Consider the following 15,643-nt stretch of genomic DNA (forward strand, 5'->3'; position numbering starts at 1 on the left):
AGATCTGACCGGATTCCTTGAATCTTTGCATTATATTGTGCGCTGTAGAAGGTGAAATGTCCAAAATCCTACCGATTTGTCTTTGGGGAATGTTGTTCTCAAAGTGTTGGATTATTCGCTGACACATCTATTGACAGATTGACCCATCCTTGCTCTTGAAGGACTAGGCCTTTTTTGGAGGCTCATTATATTCTATGATTAGACGATTGCCTCACCTGTTTCACATCACCTTCTTATTTCAACTTGTCACACCGCTATTAGCCCTAAATTACCCCGTCCCAACTTTTTTTTAAATGTGTTGCATGCATCAATTTCAAAATAAATGTTTATCTTCAAAAAACTATGGTTAGGGTTAGGTAAAACATCAAATACTTTGTCTTTATACGTTTTTTGTTTAAATACAAGTCAAAGTACATTTACAAATCACTCCTCTTTGTTTTTATTAGCATTTTCCATACTGTCCCAACTTTTTCGGAATTGGGGTTGTGTTAACAACTGTGATACCATTTATATGTGGATGACACACAGCTTTTAAATTACTTTAACACCTTGTGCTCATCAGTCTATCGCTCCTTGCTTAACTACTTATTCATTAACATATGGAAGCTATTATGGACGATCTTGTTATTAAAAATAAATATGCAGTGCTCTCAAGGCTAAATCTCCATTAAGAACCAAGGACTATTTTCAAAAATCACATTACTAATGTCTGCAATATGGACAAGACGGCGCAGGCCCATGGTCCTCGGTCTATGTGGAATTTCTGTGCAAGTTCTTGTATGGGTTTCCTCTGGGTTCTCTGGTTTTCTCCTACCTTCCAAAAACATATGGTACAGATGGTAGATGGACTGGTGACACTAAATTGCTCCTAGGTCTGAAAATGTGTGTTTATGGTGCCCTGCAATGGACTGCCATCCCATACAGTGTGTATGACTGCCATCCCGTACAGTCCTGTCTTATGCCTAGTGTTCAGAATTCCTCACAAATCTGACCAGGATAAAGCGACAACTGCAGATGAACGAATGAGTGAATGTCTACAAAACAGAACATCACCATCACTGCAGTGATGATGATGGTGATGATGAACCTTCAGCAAAGCCTATCAGTAGGAAAGTGGTTTGCTGGATTAATTCAGGATTTTCCAAACATGTAGGTTATTTTATAGAGTGAACAGTAGAGGGCACACTTAACTCTCTGTGAAGAATCTTGGATGAGGGAGATGAAGCTGAGCACACACAGAGAGAGCCTCTGCTGGACCTCATACTCGAGCCATATGCCACCCTGTCTGAGCTGGCAGGCATCTAGAGGACTGTGAGGTACTCTAATGCATTTGGGCAAATATTACTTTTTAAAGGTAATTTTTTCATTCCTCTAACTCATAGATGTCCTATTTTACACCTGCTTTCCCAAGTATCGAAGAAGCGTGTGTTTGTGGGTGATGTTAGAATGAAAAGACAGCAGTGTTGCTAAGCTAGTCGTTTTTTCTCTGCTGTGCTCTGCATGAAGGTTCATACTGTTACCTATGAAAGACATATTCATGGGCCTGTCTGTTTTTTTCCACTCAGAGATTCCTGGAGATAGGGTCTGTTTACTAAATAAGCTGTTTGTGCAGACACTGTATAAGGATGAATGAGTGCAAATGATCTGTAAAATATATCCCTTAATACTTAATGATACTTATTTAAAAGTGGATTTATATAACCTCTGTTTATAACGTTGCATTATTACATAATTGAGGTGCTGTTTTTTGAATTAATTATATGATTCTGAAAAAGTAACACAAACCAAAAAGAAAAATTTGAAACAGACATACAACAACACAGGCCTGGAAACACACATATTTAGTCTCTATTTATTCAGTGGACACAGGTGGCACTCAGATAGCTATGAGCTCAGTGTAAAAGTTGACAGCAAGACAATGGCATATAAAAGTGCAGGCTATTACTCTGTGTGACTAAAATACAAACCAGTGCAATAATCACTGCTTATCTTACAGAGACGGCTCTGGGTTACCCAGCTAAATTTTGGCATGTGAATATGTTAATATTTGTGCGACCATTTTCCATTATCAGAATCGGAATTGTTTTTTGGCAGGCAGTTCTATGCAATTAGCAATCTTCTGTCTCTCTGTAATATAAGCATTGCTTCATAAGGGGACTAGCTTTCCTAAATGAAAAGACAATTAAATGTGCTTCAAGCTTCTAGTGCTTAATAAATAATGTTTTCTTTTCAATTGTTAAATTATATCATGAATTGAAAAATTTCCAGTGAACAGAAACAGAAATGAAATGGATGTTCACATTCTCACTTGATTTCTGTGATGAAGCTAGGCGTCCAAAAAAAGGACAAACAACAAAGACAAAACAAGAAAAAAAAATTGTCCTCCGAATTAATTTGAAATATTTTTGAGTTTATTATATCCAGCTGTAGTCACTGAAGCCTTTTGTCTTTGTATATAAGTGTTACTCTTATGCCCACCCTACAATCACTCACTCTTTCTCTCTGTCATGAAAAAGCAGAGAAAATGATGCAAAACAGGGAAGAATAAAGTGACGAACAATGTCACCAGTTGAGCACAAAGAATTTTTGTTTACAGGGCTTCATTTTTTCCCATCTCCACAAAATATTCAACCTGTAATTGATTAAAAACAATCTAAAATTATCTAAAAGATTTTTTCAAATTTAGTTTTTAAACTTTTCAAATTAGTTTCACTGTAGTTACTAAATAATTCCAAGTAGTTACTGAATAATATGCTCAAACTTGAATAGTTTAAAAAAAAAACAAAAAACAAGCTGGGACTTTAGGGGGTTAACTTTGGGTTAAACATAAGATTGTACAAGAAATAAAACTGCTTAATGGTGGGAAGATATTCTTTCCTTGAACTCACTCAGAAAACTCGTTCCTTCCTTTTCCCCAACAGCAAGGCACTGAGTAACACTGAAAAATAAATCAGCCAGGCGGACTACAGAACAGAACGTAATGTGCATCATTGTATAAAGTGGACCCTGTTACCGAGGTTACTGGATTTCTTCTGGGCAAAAAAAAAACTTGTGCAGAGATGCTTTTTACTAACAACAGTCCTCTAGATGATTTGAAGTGTGTGCCTTGTGTCCTGTTTAGAGGACCTTTCTTCATGTTCGGCTGCTGACTGAATGCCTCTTGAGGGATCTTTTTTGTAGTCTCTTCCCTGTAGTGCATATTAATGCAAGAAAAATACAATATGATAGTTAGTTTTTAGTTGATCCCAAGGACAAGCAGGCTAGTTGTCAAAAGCCACCAGAAAAAGAAAAGAAACATATTTGCTAATGACATCCATCCATCTTCTATACTGCTTATCCTTTTCAGGGTCACAGGGAACCTGGAGCCTATCCCAGGGAGCATCGGGCACAAGGCGGGGTACACCCTGGACAGGGTGCCAATCCATCGCAGTCACACACCCATTCATACACTATGGACACTTTAGACATGCCAATCAGCCTACCATGCATGGTACCTACCATGCATGTCTTTGGACTGCTGGAGGAAACCGGAGTACCCGGAGGAAACCCCCACAGCACGGGGAGAACATGCAAACTCCACACACACAGGGCCACGGTGAATCGAACCCCTGACCCTGGAGGTGTGAGGCGAACGTGCTAACCACGAAGCCACCGTGCGCCCACTAATGACATTCCCAAAACAAAATCCTACCACCTGCTGCACCACACACACTGACCTGTACTAGTTGGATTAATTCACCTGCATGGATGACATATAACATCACCAAGCTGTCATATAAAACCGAGCATGCTGTCATATAAAACTCTTACCATGCTGTCAGCTCACGGAAAAAAGGCTAGTTAAAGTCGAATACTATATTTTATGTGTTATGTGAAGCGAAAATCTTACAGCTTACAGCCAGCTTATGGACACTTTCTTAGAAAAGGATCATGACTATGGCTGAGTCGTCATCCTACACAGGAAGTTTGTACTTGGTTGTGTCCGTATTATTGCACTTAACTAGCTAACTACCTCACTATATGTTAATACATTATATTAGCTACCATTTTTAGCCTAGTCATTTGGGTTTCCGAGCAACCAAAACATGGGACTGGGAAACACATTAAAGCTTTCATTTGGCTGGTGGGTTTGCTCATGAATTTATGCACAAAATGTGTTATTTGTCCACTCAAATTCAGTGCTTGTGTCTGGAAACTTTAGACTCACTTTTTACACATTCCACTGTAGGCTCTTTCCACTGGCCGTCTGGCATGCAGCGTATCACAGAATGGCGCCGCTGTGTGAAGCCAGGGTCACACTGGTAGCGGATCATAGAGTTGACTGGGTAGGTGCCCCAGATGTTTCCTAACATCCTGGCATTTTCAACCTCAGGAGGTGTGGAGCATTTGACTGGATGAAGAAATTTGAAGGATTAAAGGCCTAATTCTGCTTGACTGCTTCTACAACAGCCAAAGCTTTCAAAAACATAAAACTATACACTCAGAGTCTTGATATGGCCAACTGGCATAGCCATAGCAATTTCTGACTAGGATTTTGGTTCCACTTAGTATAAGCTTTTCCATGTGCAGTTTTTTTAATATGATTTGACACATTAGTACATAATAATAACACAAGTCTAGTATAAAACCTACTATCATACTGTGTCAAATTAAATGTCTTCATGAAGTACTTACCAGATTTAATTTTGCATGTGAAGAACAGATGGTGGTTACAAGGCACACCAGTCCATTGGCCAAACTCATGCCAGATCATAGCTGCACATTCCTTTGCAGCGTCAAAATAACTATTTGACAGGGTAGGTCTCCAGTTTTCATATTCCTGTAGAAAAGGTGAACAAGGCTAAGTTATGGACTTATAACTTATAGTGCATTTACATTTCACTGTGCATCAGTAAAGTCACAAGTTATAATTGAATTATTAAAGATTTAGACTTCACCAAAGGGCTTTCATCTGTCCAGCGGAACTCATTTTGCTTGTCTCTGTCAGTGAGTCCAATCCACTGGTCATCCCTCATGTGATCTAGGTAGGTTTTAAATTGGATTCATAGTGAGAACTGCAACAATCCACATTTCACAAATTATCTTAACTAATGCAATTACATACTTACTGTAGACAAATATTTGCTCTTGCTTGGAAGTGATGCTAAGCAGATGTGAATTTAGCTCTCGGCAGTGCTGTTCGGCATTCGTCCAATTCTTTCTTTCTCTGAATTGGATATAGCAGCTGCCCTCAAATTCCAGCCAGCCATCTGCACATCCCTGTGCTGCTAAAATATCATCCAGGTTTGGTCAAATTAGTTAGTATATATTCTTTGATGCTGAAAATGAGCAGACTAGCAAAAATTGTCTTGGATAAAGGCTAGTGGTTGATGCCATGGTGTGGTTATAGCTAGCATGGCCTATGATTTTCATTTTAAACTTCACTCTACCTAAAGATTTAAAAATAAGTGACCCATTTTACCTTCAGTAACTGTGGGCTGGTCCATGGTAGTTGGTGTCAGGTGCAATACCAAGGGACTGGATGTAAAAGTTAATGTGGATGTACTGGTGGTGTTGATAGCTGACACATCAGTGGCATTAACCTCCTCCAAACCTCCAGAGCCACTTATGACATCACCACTGGTCACTCCACTAAATCCAAAGTCAATCATAATATCACCACTGGGCACACCATTGAATCCAGAACCACTCATGACATCATCAATCAGTATGCCACTCAATTCAGAGCCACTTGTGATTTCACCACTGTGGAGTCCACTGAATCCGCTAACCTCCGTCTCCCCTCCAACAATTTCTTGCTCTGTTTTAGGACGTGGAAAGGGCATATTGGTCATTAAATTATCAACCAAGTTGATCATATCTCCACTTCCAGATCCAGATGGCAGACCACCAGACCCACTATAATGTCCAGATCCAGACACATCACCTGATCCTGAGTGGTCCCCACTCATGTCTCCAGATTCCATTCCCGAGTCATAAAATACTGTACTCCCTTCTGCTGCTTCTGGAGAGCTTCCTATGGCAGATCCCTCTGCTGAGAGAATGTCTACACTCTCCTTGAAGATGACAAAGATGCTTGAGCCATCACCACTCCCACCAGACCCAGACACACCCCCACTGGAAATTGTCCTGCCTGACACATCGCCACTGGGGAAGTCACTGCTGGAACCTTCAGCACTGGGAACGCCACTGCCAGATTCATCTCCACTCAAGAAGCCACTACAGGAACTTTCAACACTGGGAATGCCACTGCCAGATTCATCTCCACTCGGGAAGTCACTGCTGGAACCTTCGGCACTGGAAAGGCCACTGCCAGTTTCATCTCCACTCGGGAAGCCACTGCTGGAACCTTCAGCACTGGGAAGGCCACTGCCAGATATATTTCCACTGGGTAACCCACTGTCAGGTCCATAAACACTTTCTGCCATGGAGAGACAAGAGGAGGAGCTGAACAACATAACATTCGAACGTAGTAACCTGGTACTACATCAGTTTTACTGTGCTGGGATAGAATAGATATTCAGTGTTGATCTATGCCATAGTCTTACATTTTTGTACTAATGTGACCTGCATTTAATACCTCTAATACAGTAAGCATCATATCTGGAGTAAGGATCTGGGAATCCAGTCTGGTTAGGGTTAGCATAAATGGTGTAAATTCCTGTTTTATTTACACCACAGCTGAGAGTTTGAACTGGGTAGCGGACACTGCCATCAGATAACCAGCCTGGGTTGCAGTTATGGAAGCCCTGACTCCAGGCTGCATACAGCTCCCCTGTGGAAGCCAGGGTGGCATTGTGGCTATGGCAGGAATCTGCCGCCTCTTGGAAGGTAAAGTTTGCCTGGGAAGTGACATGGAAGACGTCCCCTAAGAAACAGTGAGAAATGCAACAATAAGTTAACAGGTAGCACTTTAACATCACTGTTCCATAAGTCATAGGTATTTATGCCTATGGAATTAAGCAGGAATGAATGCTTAATTCTTCATTAACTACTAAGAACTACTAGTTAATTACTCAGTAAGTATGTTAGGAGGAGTTCACTATTAACTATTAATTAGTAATTACTGAGTTTTACGCTGTAATTCCTAAGATACCATATGTTAGTTTTTTGCTACTTAAAAGGCAAGTATGTTAATAGAGAATAATTGTTACTCATTGCTACATTACAACCTTGTATATTTGTAGGTTATTGCTGTCTGTTTCTCTCTTTAGGCTTTTACTGGCTAAATAAGCCAACACACCAACAACGTGCTCCTCTGAGGAGACCTGTTTCTGTGGACCATAAAAACTCTTATAGACATTTACATTTTAGACACTAAGGTACTGGAATAGTTTAATGAACTGTATATTAGGTAGTAGATTTCAGCAAGAATGGTAAGGCTTTACTATTGGGAATTAATACCAATGCGTTCAGTACTTATTATATCAGTATATCATTATATCAGTTATTACTTGTAGTTTGGCAGGAGATTTTATAAGTAAGTCTTAGGAATTACTGCTTAAGACTCAGTAATTACTATAAAGTTAATAATTAAATCCTCCTAACAACAACTCACTGAGTAATTAACTAGTAGTTTTTAGTAGGAGTAAGATAATTGTTACTGAAGAACCACTCACTTGTTCTTATTTATTCCCTGCATAGTTACCTTGTAAAATGTTTCCAATTAATAATGTCCAACATATATGCATTTCGCACAATCAAATCCCACAAAAATTAATAAAAATGTTTACTTATTTTACCCCATTTTACTGATGTGAAGTCAAATGTTGCATCTGTAGTAACACAGAGCTAACTGTTTTATTTTGCATGCATGAGTTTACAGATGCATGATTGGTTTGTGATGCTCTGATTGGCTTGGGATGCTCTGATAGGTTTGTGATGCTCTGATTGAAAGCCAAACTAATAATGTCATCCCTCCCACCCAGAGAGCACCACCAATTTTGCTTTCTAGAACTGCCCAAGGATGGATGTTGCATTGTCAGGATATGAAGTCTAAATCTCCTGATGATAGGGCAAACACTTTTCTGTTGTTTTAAGCAACTTGGCGTACAAGCATCTCCTAAATTAAAGCATGTTTACTTGATGTTGAAAATGTCTAACGTGTACATAGTAAAGATATTAGGTATTATACTCATACCCTGTATTTGGTTGATGTAGCAATACACATCATAACGTTCATGTGTAGGCCTAAGCCCATGAGAGATCACCCCAGAAGCATTTTTTTGATCTCCAGAGCACTCCTCAGGATAGGCATTAGGGTATCTGCCCAGAACACAAGGGGGGAAAAACAGGAATAATTTACTACTACACATTGAACATTATTATCACTACACAACCAACACAATGACCTCTGAGTAGAATACAGTTATCTACATTTGTTATTCTTTGACATGTTGGTCTTTTATTGCTAATTTTATAATCAACCTGCATGTTGTTTACTCAAGATTTGTTGTTGCTGTTGGATACATGGTGGACGTTGTGCAAAAAAACAGTAAAGACCTGACAGACTGGTCCTGGAGCCAGCCAGCATTGCAATGATGCAGGCCAGCCTCATAAGCTGCCTGCAACTGCCTGGGTGTGGCTATTTCAGCTCCCTGACTGTAACAGGTCTTCTGAGCCTCATGAAAGGTGAAAGCGTAGCGCTCTGAACCTGAGTGATAGTGGAACACCACTCCTTTAAATTCTGAAACTTGGAGAGAGAAAAAAATGTTAATGTGCAGCCGGGTTATTTCAATTTGAAGTTATAATCTGTAGATAGCTCATAAGCTAAGAGCAAGTTTATAACCCCATTGATGGGACCCAATTCTGAGTCTGGACTAGAATCATGAGGTGATTCATGCATTTTAGTTTTTTACATTTCAGCTACTTGCACTCACTTACCAATGCTGATATTATCTCTGGGTACCTCGTAGACCAGAACCGGCTGAGCTGCAGCTACAACTACCACATCCTCCGTCACAGTCTCCATTACAGTTGGAGAGAAGGAAGGAGGCAGTACCATGGTGGTAACCCAGGGCTCATGAGTTACAAACTCCCCTCGAACTTCACCCTCAGTGGTGACACTCTCAGGATAGGCGACTGGACTGGAGGTGATGGTGCCCACACTAAACTCAGTGTCTGTGGTCATGTAAATATCAGGTACTTGGGAATGGAAGTCTGTGGTCATGTAAATGACAGGTACGGGGGATTGAAAGTCTGTGGTCATGTGTATATCAGGCACTGCGGATTGGAAGTCTGTGGTCATGTGAATATCAGGTACTGGGGAGCGGGAGTCTGAGGTTGCATGTAATTCAGGTACTGGAGGGTAAGGACTGGGTACTTTATCTTCTCCTGCGCAGTGAGAGACATTCATCATTTGCAGTGGTGTATTTTCACACATCATAGTATGTCTAGTAATTATAGTATATATTTAGACATGTACAGTATATATGTGTATATGTCAGTCCGTACAGGTGCAATTTGCAGAGCTCTTTGTACTTTTTTTGCGGAAAACTACTTGAATTGGAGAAATAGTAATTGCACGAAATTGTTTTGCACGGTATTTCACAGTGATTTTTGTTGGTAAATTAAAACTTTTAGCTGTACTCATGTTCAATGCACATGAATCGAAGAGGTATTTCGATGAATGCATGTTGTGATGATGTCATATGACATGTCTTGGCCCAAATTTTTGGAAAATCTGTGGTAATTTAGAAAAATTTCAAGCTCCATCGAATATTGAGCGTTTGCTTAAGGTTGCATTAATTTCTATGATCACAAAATTGCAAAATCCTGGAGGGACGTTATTACAAAATGGCATGTTTGACGGGGCCAGTGTACTTACCCTCATAGCAGATAGCATCATAGTGGGAGTCTGGGTGGGGGTAACCTGTCTGATTTTGAAAACGGTACACAGTCCGTACACCCAGGAGACCCCCTCCACACTGAGAGCGGGCAATGTTGATAGGGTATCTCACACTCCCATCTGCTAACCAGCCAGCATTGCACACATCCATTCCAGCTTTCCAGGCCAAGTACAATTGCCCTGTGGTGGCCAATTGGGCTCCAAGGTTTCCACACTGTTCAGATGCCTCAGAAAATGTAAACTTTTTCATTGACATGGAGTAGAAGACTCTGCCTAGGGATCACATGGTTGAAGTTGTAAAGTGAAAACACAATTAATGTATTAAGAGGTTTAATAAATATCTAATAAATATCTCTTTATTACCAGACATCTTCTCTGCAAAGCAGTACACATCATAGGTCTCATTATCATCTCTGATTCCATATGTTCGTACACCTGGATACTTTTCCTTGTCTCCATAACAAGGCTCCCTGGGCTCATGAATGGGATACCTGAGAAATATATCAACAGTATACTCCTAATAATAAAGGTGACTTAAAAACAAGTATTTGAAAGGATTGCAAAGAACTATTACTGTTAGGTAAAGAACCATTTTTGTTTCACAAAAGAACCACTTGGTTCACAATATTGTAGCAAATTAACTGAAAAATAAGATCTGTTCATATAATCGTAACATACAGAAGGATTTTTTTTTCTCTTTGGTACCAAGAGAAATAAAAAATAAAAAAATGAAATCCAACTGATGAAAAAAATGTTTTAAAAATGAAATCAATCAATAAATCAGTAAATCAAGAACTTAATCAAAAGGTAATTTAAGAAATTGAAAAAGGTTATTTTATGGCATTACTCTGTTTCAGAACTATTTCTGGCAATTTTAAGAGTGTAAACATTAATGAATTATTAGTGCTTGAGCTTATAACGTTTATTCATTTATTTACTTACATATTTATTGAGTGATAGCACTATATTATTTACGGTTTCTTCTTTAGGGTAAAACTGCAGACATTCAGCAAACAAAGCCTTTGTAAAAGGAAATGGGCAGACACACAGTACCTGACAGTTCGATCTGAAAGCCAACCTGCATCACACTGGTGAAACCCGTCATCGTAAGCAGCTTGCAGCTGTTCAGGGGTTGCAATAATGGCACTGTTCTGGATGCAGGCTGCCTTTGCCATATCAAAGGTCAGGGTGTAGCGGCTGGTTATGGCCCTGTAGTGGAACACGATGCCTGTGGAAAAGAATGACTGCCACCTTAATATTCCACAGGCTCCAGCATCTTAGGAAATACTAAGAGGTCATAAGAAACAAGACAAAATAGCCCTTTACGCTTTTGAAAAATATATTTTCTTTCATAAACCTTTACCTATGTACATTTTGAATAGAGAAAATATAAATAAAATACCAAAATACTGTAAAGGATGTGTGGTGTTACCATCAGGCTTGGGAATAATTTTACATTTTATATTATATTCTGTGAGATGTCTGGAGTATTACCTTGAACATGCATCTCCACTGAGTCATAGTTGTCCTCAATGCCCTGCATAACCTCACATCGGTATGTCCCGGAATCGCTGGAGCGCAGCTCTGAGATCTCTATGGTGACATCTGTGGGTACTGAGGGATAGTTCACCATGGTCACCCGGTCCAAATAATCTGTCTCAGTGTGCACTATTCCCCCAATCGCCACCAGGATGAGGCTTATTTTGCCTTTGTGAATGTAGCTCCACTTGATGCGTTGTGATAGAGGACCAATGGTAGGGGCTCCAGGGTCATGGATTGCATTGTCCCGGAAATAACAAGGGATGACCATCTTCCCCCCTAGCAGGGGGCGCAGCGGCTGCTCCAAGGGGATGCTAACACTAAGTGTACTGTCCTCATCTGGCAAGACAGGTTCACTGACCACTGTTACACATGCAACTACAGTGCACATAATTCACAGTGCTTTGTAATAATCCAATAACTGCGTTGTGTGTGGTACAATAAATCGAATGAATGTGAAATTTATTACATCACAGATGTATAAATATCCACAACAGTGCACAATAATAACTTTTTCTGCCCAAGAAATAACCCAGACCTATAGCAGAATCAATGTCAAAGACAATGAAAACACATAACTCACCATTTATTTGTCCAAACATTACTGCTGCAGATGAGATACTGAGGCAGGCACACAGTAGAAGAAAAGCAGTCATGGTTCACCTGTGGGTCAACACAAAAGATGCAACACAACTCTTGAAAAAAGTTATTTATCATGCATGTTAAATATATAAATGAAAGTAAATTTGCATACTGTAGCTCATGACCACCTAAGAGACAAAAGATTGTCAGCTTGACAGATTGACTTTTAATCATGCTATATGTAAATTTAAAGCAGAAAATTCATTCATTGCTTCCCATGTATGTTAGAAAACATTATCTATTTAGTGATAATGGCTTCACTGTTCAAAACTGACCGCCTGGCTATAGTTCAGTTTTTGCCTGAATAAAACTCTTTTAAATGCACTGAGCAACTTTCCTTTGGCAGGATCCTCACGGAGCTTTCTGTCTCAGACTCCTAATGGTACCCGGAAGAGGCTGGTGTTTCCTGGCAAAGGATCAACAGAATCTAAATCAACTATCACACACTGATGCCAGAGCCCTATCGTAATTTCCTTGGTTTTATCACTTTTTCTTTAACGGATGTTGAATGTCTTTAAAAAGCCATTCAGTGTACTCTAACTACAAACTACAGGCTGCCTACAACTAATCCTAACACTGCATGTAACACGTTCCAGCTTATTATTCAGATGTTCAAATTAAAGTGCCTTATTCAGTAACTGATATGAATTAGGTATAAAATACATAGTTGAAATAGTGAGGAATGTACTGTAAGTCTGGACATCTTGACAGGTGAGACGGACCTTTTACTTGTGTGTAAAAGATGTGTGTTTCTTCCTCATGAGGTCTAGCAAAATGTTCTACTAACTAACATGGAAATCCAGGTCAACACCTAACACCTGGCTTTACGAGGAAACCGATTCTCTGAGTTCCACATTCTTTGGGAATTCAGGGCTCACTTTCCCCCTCTGTCAGAGATCATTTGTGATAAACTTCAGTAGGCCAGCCAGCTTCCTTACTGACTGGCTAACAGGTGCAGTTTGAAGATGTGAGCAGTTATTGTACTGTCATTAACAGAAATTAGTTGATTATCAAAAAAATTATGCTCTTTAAAGAGACAACAGCATTCATAATGCTACTTACTTCAGTAAAAACTGGGGCCAGACAACAGATGGAAAAATCCAACTAATCAGAAGGGAATACAACAACATTTTTTTTTCCTTTTAGTGCGTTATGATAAGTCCAAGAGAGCAGATAGCACATGTATTTAATCTGGAGAATGAACTTCAATGTTAGACAGCACAGCCTTGAGATGGCATGAAAAATTCATGTCCTAGAGCTTGATGATAACAGAGGTATTTCATGTAAATAAATAAATAAATAAATAAATAAATAAATAATACTATTTCTTTAGTAAGGCATTTTATATAATGGAAATCTGATCTCGGCACCATGACTGAATTGGTATGCCTTGCCTTGCTTACTGTACTTGGATTCAGGCTACAAGGTCCTTCTAAGCACCTAGCCAGCAAATATGGCCAGCAATGTGATATATGCTGACTGTGTCAAAATCACACCACTTCTAATGAACAGTCCCACTCACAGTTCAAAAAATGCTACTTCACGTCTAGCTTGTATTTACAGCTCATCGGTTTGGGGAGGAGCAAGGGGTTGAGCTACTCTACAGTGTCTTCATTCACACGGTGTGGTGTGTTCTTTTCCCATCATGTAAAGACCAATAAGCAGAGGTCTGTTTGAGTATGGGCTGAGGCCTGTGTGATGGCCAAGGTAAACACCTCGCAGTGTTCCAGAGGAGGCCCTCAACCAAAAAAACCGCCCCTGGAGACCCACATGCTCGGAACACTGTCAACATTCCTGCATACACACACACACACACACACACACACACACACCACAGAGTACACCAGCCAGCTTCAGGACCATTTACAGTGGCATATTGCATTGATCATTATAGAAGTATGTAGTTGGGAAAATCAGCATTTGTTGGTGCCTGTTCATATTTCATTTAAAATTTGCGCATACTCTATACATATTTTTAGTTTTTGGTGTAAAGCTTTACAGAGAATACTTTTGTAGAAGTCATTTTCCTGTATCCCAAAGTTGCCTACTATGAATAAAATGTTTAATTCTGCACTAAAATAGATTTTAATCTACAGTGAAATTCTGTGTCACTGTATGGTGATTAATGCTGATTTTGAAGTAATTTTGAAGTGCAAAATGCAGTATGAATTAAATCCTATATCTGATGGAGGCAAGATAAAGAAGTTGGTTAATTAATCTGACATATTGCTTACTATTATTGTCTAATCTGAGCAGTGGTGTGCAGTAAAATCCACAGTAAATCAACACAAATGGTGTTTATATAAAGTCCACCTAGATACAGATAAAAAACTCTAAAAAGAATTTTGTTGCATGGAGACACTGAAAAATAAAAGAAATCCCAAACAAATACTGTAGCTGTAGCAAATAGTATATAATAATACTTTGTCAAATCTGGTGAAAATGGATCATGTGACATTGATACTACCCTGCAATAATACTCTGCAGATGGTATTTTATTATTGCAGATAACTAAATATCATATCAATATAAATATTTATATACAATTAATATAAAAATTAAATATTACTTATAATGTTCTGATAAGTAACTAAAAAGTAACTGAGACTATAAATAAATATTTTTTAAAAATAAAAATATATAAAATAATAAATAAACTATCACATGTCTGTAGTTCAGTTAAATAAAAACAAATAAAATAATATTTTCAATTATGACGATATTCAGTCAGCTCTATTCAAATAGCTCTTCATTGAGATTTATATGCATATGGGGAAAATGACTTTATCAACTAAAACAAATTCAAAAAATTGTGCAGATCATACCACAGAAACTCACCAAATTACTTCTGTCCTCTTAACACGTTCTCTTATTGCAGTGCCTTAGCTCCTTACAATGAGAAGCAGCTTGCTGTCGGTTTGCTGGTCTTTTGGACTGCTCGCCTCCCCGTGTGTGCTGGGAGCAGAAAGAGGTCTTATTCAAATTGGGCACAAGTTTAGCTAAATGACACAGAGAGAGAGAGAGAGAGAGAGAGAGAGAGAGAGAATAAAGAAAGGGGGAGTGCTGTTAACTGCTCCTGAATAGTTGTAACGGTTTTTCATCAAGGCTCAGTTTAGATTTCAAATAAATAATTTAGTGGGAGCACAGTTTAGATTTAAATACATCCAATTGGGATATATATGTAAAAGAAATTATCAAAACCATACATGTACACATATCCCTAGCACATGCACTGTCAATGAACGTTTTTTGAGGGTTAGGGTTAGAAGAGCAGAGTTTCTTATATTTTATTACAGTTTTATCACTGTTAGTGCACCAAACAAAACAAAAGAGTACAAAATGGCAATTAAATATGAAGAAATACTAAACAAATGATCCACAAAAAAACTTAAATATTAGTATTTAAGGATTTCATAACTGGCACTTCATCAAATCATATGAGTGTTTTATTAAAGGCAGGTGCATTTGCAGGATAAACCAGTTAAGCCTATTGATAAACGATCAACTGTAAGACAAATGTATGTTTTTACAGGTGCTCAACCAAGATCTATGCCTTTTCCAGTTACATCTAGATTCCAATTGTTCCTACTTTTTACATATTGTATACAATATATA

General features: G+C 38.8%; 1 protein-coding gene across 5 annotated transcripts; it reads right to left on the bottom strand.

Moving 5' to 3' along the window:
• Positions 1-2,390: 2,390 nt before the first annotated feature.
• On the bottom strand, positions 2,391-14,952 carry acanb (aggrecan b). Of its 5 annotated transcripts, none has more exons than XM_053631114.1 (17): positions 14,867-14,936; positions 13,091-13,132; positions 11,970-12,049; positions 11,342-11,725; positions 10,901-11,075; positions 10,211-10,338; positions 9,827-10,120; positions 8,884-9,333; positions 8,503-8,692; positions 8,141-8,265; positions 6,581-6,868; positions 5,462-6,421; positions 5,109-5,267; positions 4,938-5,020; positions 4,675-4,819; positions 4,208-4,390; positions 2,391-3,188 (listed from the first exon to the last, which is right to left on the bottom strand). In XM_053631114.1, exons 3-17 carry the CDS (start codon positions 12,040-12,042, stop codon positions 3,133-3,135), a joined length of 3,693 nt encoding a protein of 1,230 aa, XP_053487089.1. In that variant the 5' UTR covers positions 12,043-12,049; positions 13,091-13,132; positions 14,867-14,936; the 3' UTR covers positions 2,391-3,132. The 5 variants fall into 5 exon arrangements, with proteins under 5 accessions (XP_053487089.1, XP_053487090.1, XP_053487088.1 ...); XM_053631115.1 differs by having other exon boundaries at positions 14,854-14,869; XM_053631113.1 differs by lacking the exon at positions 14,867-14,936 and adding an exon at positions 13,551-13,995.
• Between the last annotated feature and the right edge of the window lie 691 nt (positions 14,953-15,643).

This window comes from Ictalurus furcatus, chromosome 8 (genome assembly GCF_023375685.1).
Source record: "Ictalurus furcatus strain D&B chromosome 8, Billie_1.0, whole genome shotgun sequence".
NCBI classification, from domain to species: domain Eukaryota; kingdom Metazoa; phylum Chordata; class Actinopteri; order Siluriformes; family Ictaluridae; genus Ictalurus; species Ictalurus furcatus.